This window comes from Oratosquilla oratoria, chromosome 21 (assembly GCF_046742065.1).
Source record: "Oratosquilla oratoria isolate Oo_2021 chromosome 21, ASM4674206v1, whole genome shotgun sequence".
Taxonomy (NCBI): Eukaryota; Metazoa; Arthropoda; class Malacostraca; order Stomatopoda; family Squillidae; genus Oratosquilla; species Oratosquilla oratoria.
The window spans coordinates 11,560,713-11,567,718 of record NC_134797.1 but is presented as its reverse complement, the minus strand read 5'-3'; the positions used below and the strand labels follow the sequence as shown (position 1 = coordinate 11,567,718).

Below are 7,006 nucleotides of genomic sequence, written 5' to 3'. Positions count from 1 at the left end.
TCTGTTATCCCATTTTATTAGATCCTCTCTATCAATAGTTTCTATGCCTTTCATGATTCTATAAATAGTTATCAAATCTCCTCTCTCTCTTCTTTGCTCTAGTGTCTGTAGCTCAAGTTTTGCTAGTCTCTCTTCATATGATAGTTTTGAGAGTGTTGGTGCCAATTTTGTAATTGCTCTTTATATTCTTTCAAGTTTTGTTATACATTTTTTTTGTACTTGGTGACCATATCGTTGCTGCATATTCCAATCTTGGTCTTATCAAAGTGATTAGTATTTTCTTCACCATTTCTTCATCCAGGTATGTAAATGCCACTTTGATTGTTCTTATTAAATTGTGTGTGTGTGTGTGTGTGTGTGTGTGTGTGTGTGTGTGTGTGTGTGTGTGTGTGTGTGTGTGTGTGTGTGTGTGTGTGTGTGTGTGTGTGTGTGTGTGTGTGTTTGTATGTGTGTATATTTACCTAGTTGTATCTTACGGGAAGGGGAGCTACGCTCGTGGTATCCCGTCTCAATATCTCGCCATGTCTAATTTGTCCTTAAATTCGTGTATTGTTTTTGCACACACTATTGTGTGTGTGTATTTACTAAATTATATTTACCAAATTGTAATAGACAGGAAAGGAACTACGACCGTGAGGTGTCTCGTTTTCTCGTATATAGTGTTGTAGTCCCTTATGTCTTTAAATTGGGTTATATCAATATGTAAGCTCATAAGTTCGTGCATTTAATTGGAAGGCAGTTTTTTTTTTACACAATGTAGACATGTTATTTATTTATTTATTTATTTATGTATTTATTTATTTACTTATTTATTTATTTATCTATCTATTTATTTATCGATCTATTTATCTGTTTATTTATTTATTTGTTTATTTATTTATTTATTTATTTATCTATTTATTTATTTATCTGTTTATCTATTTATTTATTTATTTATTTTCTATTTATTTTTTTCCCCATTGGTCTCTTGTACACCAAAATAAATTATATCACAATTTCATATACTCCCTTTAATGGCCTGAACACTGATATCAAGTCCCCCTGTCTATCTTCACCCTTTCAATAATGGCAGGTCTAATGTTTATAATCACTTTTCAAATGTCTTAACTGCAAAGATAAGAACCAATGTGATTGCTGTTCCCATGTGTCCTCTCGATCTTGTTTGAATATTGACCTTATGGGGAAACTATGCTCCCTTACAAAGGATTACAAAGGTGGAGCATTCCGACAGGAGACCTTTTGGTCCATATCTAGGTTGGATGCAAAAAAAATCCTAATAATAATAATGAATAAATAAATAAATAAGTAAATACTATAATAATGTAAATATCAAATAAAAGACATAAACGCATATGCACAGTCAAACAACAACCAAACAGGTAAATTGTAAATAATAATATATTGACACATAACTAATAATAAATGAAAATGAAACAGACAAATGATAACAAAACAAAAATAAATAATATAAAGTAAATTACAATCATTACAGCATCTTGCTGAGGTGTTTATCTAAATGATTTTTAAAGCTTCGAACTGAACTACATTGCCGTGCCTCTGCAGGAAGTTTATTCCATTCATTAACTACACGGTTGGCAAAGTTCTTTCTACCCACTTCCAAATTGAATCTATTTCCGGACAGTTCTCTTCTCTTGGAGTCCATCAACTACTCTGGCAAGGTTGATCTGCATACTTTTCTAATTTAGAAACACTTCTTGTAGATGTGGATAAGTGAAAACACACACACACACACACACACACACACACACACACACACACACACACACACACACACACACACACACACACACACACACACACACACACATACACACACACACACACACACACACACACACACACATATATATATATATATATATATTATATATATATAGATATATATATATTATATATATACATACGGGTCTAGTTCCGAGTTCCTAAGTTTATTCCTGACCGGTTTCGCTTTATGTTTCTTCACATTCCTCTGAAGAAGCATAGAGCGAAACCGGTCAGGAATAAACTCAGGAACTCGGAACTAGACCCGTGACTTCTTTTTCCACCTTCAAACTTGTCACAATGTACCAGCATATATGCATAAACACACACACACACACACACACACACACACACACACACACACACACACACACACACACACACACACACACACACACACACACACATATATATATATATATATATATACATATACATATATATATATACACATAAATACATATATATGTATATATATATATATATATATATATATATATATACAGTATATATATATATATATATATATATATATATATATATACATGTGTGTGTGTGTGTGTGTGTGTGTGCATAACTGTCAAGCTACTGTGGTGTCTTGCAGTGAAATTTTGCGTTAGAGACCATAAGTTTGCTTATAAAACGGTAATTAAACCAAAAGAAAAAAATATATTTTTGTCATTCAATATTTACTCGTAGTTGTTTCAAAACAAATGCAGAATGAAAAGCAATGTAAACACATGACAAAGTATGAATACAACATAATGAAAAACGGTACTATTTACAATGGTTCTGGGAAACTACTGTTTTTCATTATGCGGTGCTCATACTGTGTCATGTGTGTACATTGTGTACAACAGTACAACAAAGACTATCGTAAGACTTGAAGAATCATAGAAATTATGTAAGACTTACGCAGTAAACGTATGGCTTGACGTGATATATAACACTTGAAAAGGGGAATTTATTTCAAATTGTTTAAAATAAACACATTAAAAAACATCGCATGCGGAGAAAAAGCGTAAGATTTTCAACTTACGCCGTAAGACTTGAAAATCATAGAAATTACGTAAGACTTAATCAAAAAACGTGACTTGAAAGGTATGATATATATATATATATATATATATATATATATGTATGTATGTATGTATGTATGTATGTACTTCAACTGGGTCCCTATCTGAGACAATTAGTGCGGAGTCATCTGCATAGAATAGTAACTTACAGTTCACCGTACCTAGCATGTCGTTGATATAGACCAGGAAAAGAAGCGGCCCTAGAATTGAACCTTGTGGTACACCACAAGTTATCTCTCTGACACCTGAGCAGGCTCCATTTACCTGTGCAAATTATGTGCGACCTGTGGGGTAGGACTTGAACCAGCCAATATTCGCCACTCCTAATGTCTGATTTATTAAAAAAATGAAATATCATGATCCACTATGTCATTTGTCTTTTGTAGATCCAACAAAACTAAAACCGTATAGTTACCTCTGTCACATTTCTGTTTTATCAGATCGTAAAGGTATATTACGCTGGTGTCTGTTGAGTAATTCGATCTAAAACCAGATTGCATGTCGTATAGTAGATTACGTTCCCTGAGGTAGGTATCTAAATGATTGTATACGATACGTTCCAAAACTTTGGAAATAATACCTAGAATTAAAACAGGCATGTAGTGTTACATAGTCAAATTTATTATGCGAGTTATTGGAGAAGTTATAATTGTGGCCCCATCCTTAACAAACTTGGCAGGAATATAGTCTAACCCTGTGGCCTTATTGGCACTTATATTAACCAGTAATTTAAACACTTCTTCTTGAGTGGTCTGATGTAGTTGGAAACATTTTGTGGACTTACCTTTATAGTTCTCCTGAACGTATCCCAGCCCAAACTTCCCAGAACCCGTTGGGAGGGATTTAACTAGTTTAGTAGCTATGGTTGTAAAAAAAAGGAGTTCAAGTGGTTAGCTATGGTGTTCTTGTCAGAGTTAAGTTCGCCGTTTATCATGAGCCCTATCCTGTCTGCTTTGTCACTAGGCTTAGTGTAAGCTTCTAGGTTCGTCAGAGTTTGTTAGAGCTTCTTTGGGTCGTTTTTGTTCTGGTTCACCAGCTTTGGTTTTTTTCCTTCCAATATTTTACCTGATTCCTATAGTGTAAATAGCCATTATAATCTTCCTGGTTTCTACTTTTCCTAAATATTGGAATAAATCTGTCTCTATCTCTAATCAAACCCAGCACTTCGTTTGTCATCCATGGTTCCGTCCTCTGTTTTATTCGTATCTCTTTAAGAGGCGCTACTCTGTCAATAATAGTAGGAAATGTGTACCGGTACTTAAAATTAGACCAAGCCTCATAAACATCAGAACATTTTAGTACTTTCGACCAGTCTGCCCTACCCAGTTCATCTACAAAATGTTCCCGTGAGTAATGCTTCATGGAACGAAGCTTCATTGTGTTGTGCTTATTGTAAGTCGTCTTCCTAGCTTTCCTAGTACAATATATGAGCTTGTGGTCACTAAGACCATAATCACAAGCCCCAGGCTGTGTTATCTTATTGCAATTGGATACCAGGATAAGATCTATAATGGACCTGGAAGTGCTTGTTATTCTAATAGGCTCGTCAATCAGTTGTATCAGGCCATGAAATTTTAGCAAGTCCCTCATTGTCTTAACAAGGTTGTTTGTACTCGCCAGATTCGTATTAAAATCACCTAGGATAATAATTTCTTGGACATGCATATTGACCCGGTTGAAACAGGTAGTCTCTAATGTGCTATTGAAAGATCTGTTTCGATCGTCTGTAGCAGACCCCACATGAGATGGGATACGACTTAGGTAACAGGGTTTCTATCCACACAGCTTCGAGGCCCTCGTTACTTATAAGGTCTGTACGGGAGTTGAATGCTACATCATTGCAAATGACAATACATACCCCTCCTCCAGCCCTCGTTCTATAATTATGCACAACACTAAAATCCGGTATCGCAATTTCTGAGTCTCAAATGTTACTGTCTAGTCAGGTTTCGGTGACACCGATGACTGCTACCATTGTGCGCCGCGCTAGTAGACGGAACTCGTCTATCTTTGGTAGAAGGCTTCTAGCATTCAAATGCACGAAATGGATACCTCGTTTGTTGAAGCAGTTGAAGTCATCCCCAGGTGTTGACTGGGGCGGGGAACAGCGACCGGAGTTAACATCCATACCATCGGACGTAGGGAGGGCATGTAGTTCTTTGAGAGTAGCTTACATACATTGCAAGTGAAGTGGAGAATGTCCTCATTCACCATGGCGGCATTGTAGGTTTCGAGAGAAATTCCACAACATTTGATATGAGTCCTCTCCCCACAGGAGTTGCAGCTGATGGCTCTACTGTTGTGGCAGACTCCTTTTAGACAGCTTACACATGGGTATTATGGGACTCTCGTTGCAACTGGGCCAGGACAGGGATGTATATCACCACAGGGAAGGAGGGCGAAGGATACCAGAAACCTGAAAGTGTTGATTTCTCTGTCCGGTGTTATATGAGAAATTCCTCTTTGTTTATCTAATCAAACCTGACGCCGCTTACTGACTTCTTTTGTTGGGGCAGGCGGGAGAAGGAACCGGCACAGAGTATGGTGGTTAAAAGAGATCCTAGATATTTTGTTTCTCGCCAAAACGTTAAAGAGGAGCGGAGGGTAACCTGAAATGTCAATTGCAACGTATAAAGGTTGACCACTTGCAGCTACGTTGATCATTAAGACCGCTCCCAGCAGGGCTAAAAGCATACCAGTCATCCCTGACGCCATGACATATATTTTCACGAGTATACACTATTCACGGCAGGATACAGAGGCGTATGAACTCTTGATCTGGAGACGCTTGAAAACACGCATACTCGCAACAACTTCGGCCCCACTTGGTATTTGGACAAATCATTTTGGACAAATCATTCCCCTTTGAAAGGGGGAAAAGGCCTTGGTATATGTATGTATGTATTTAAGATCACTTCTCTGTACCAGGTTCGTCCTTTCTGCCCTTTCCACGATGAGCAATGATGTCGTTGAGATTAAAAGCAAAATAAATCGGAAAGAGAAGAATACGAAGGAGGAAAGAGCAGGGAGGAAGAGAAGAAGGAGGGGGAGGAGGAGGCTTGGACGAGGGGAGAGCAGGATTATTCATGATTTCATTATCATGAAATAAAGGTGTAGAAATAGGCGCTAATGAATGGTAACTATCATTGTAATTCTATGTAACATTGTGTGTGTGTGTGTGTGTGTGTGTGTACCTATTAATAGCCCTAGAATATCTTAGTCTTGTCGGGGTACATATATGAGTGGTATGTTGTGTATCCATATATCTAAATCTTAGAGTTTCCATGTATGTAGGATAATCAATGTTCATTTAGGAACACAATTCAATATTACTCATTCATAATAAATTACATACTGATAATCGTATATCGTACTTTAGGTATTCTAACATTGCAGTACGATCTCTTCGTTTTGAAGTTGGCGCCTTTGGTATGATAAGCTGACCAGCGCAGAATGCCGTAGAGTCCACTGCGCATTACGTTGAAGTCAGTTTGTCTTGTCAACATCATATGATCAGTGGTTGGGGTCGGTGCGGCGTGAGACAGTTGAGAAGTTAAGAAAATTGTAGTTTGTTGGATATGCAAACATGGAGAGCAAGATTATTCAATTAACGGTGTTAGCAGGTAAGTTGTAAAATTAAGCTTTGAGCTATGGTTTGGTAAGATAGATTAATATCATGCAAAGTTTTGTTTGTTTTTTTGTTTTGTCATGGTAATGTACTTTGTTTAATAGATTTATGCAGTCACGGTTTGATGATGTTTATAGATTTTATCATTCTAATGGGAAATGTATATATTATGTAAAATTGTTTATTTCACGAAGGTAAATTTGATTAATGGGTAAATGGGGTTTATCACCCATGGGTGCATTTCCTTCCGTGTTTAGTTCGATAATAGCCAGTAGATATTGAACCCCAGAACTAAAAATAAAAATAAAATTGATACTTTGAGATAATGGTACAGTGTTTTTTTTATTTACATTTGATAATATAAACAAATTGAAATTAGGGAGAACTCTAGTATTACTTAGGAAATTATTATATAACTTCCATTGTTTACGGTAGGGCATGTTTATGATGCATATTTGATATTGGGTCCTGAATACTTGAATATCACTGATTGATAAACAGCGTTAGAGTAATTAAA

The 7,006-nt window shown here is 36.4% G+C and overlaps 1 protein-coding gene across 1 annotated transcript in view; it reads left to right on the top strand.

Moving 5' to 3' along the window:
* Nucleotides 1-6,257: 6,257 nt before the first annotated feature.
* Sap-r (prosaposin) overlaps nt 6,258-7,006 on the top strand; it is a 43,805-nt gene continuing 43,056 nt past the window's right edge. The window contains exon 1 of the mRNA XM_076204285.1: nt 6,258-6,484. Within this exon, the coding sequence (XP_076060400.1) occupies nt 6,448-6,484 (37 nt within the window). The 5' untranslated portion in view covers nt 6,258-6,447. The remainder of the gene's footprint in view (nt 6,485-7,006) is intronic.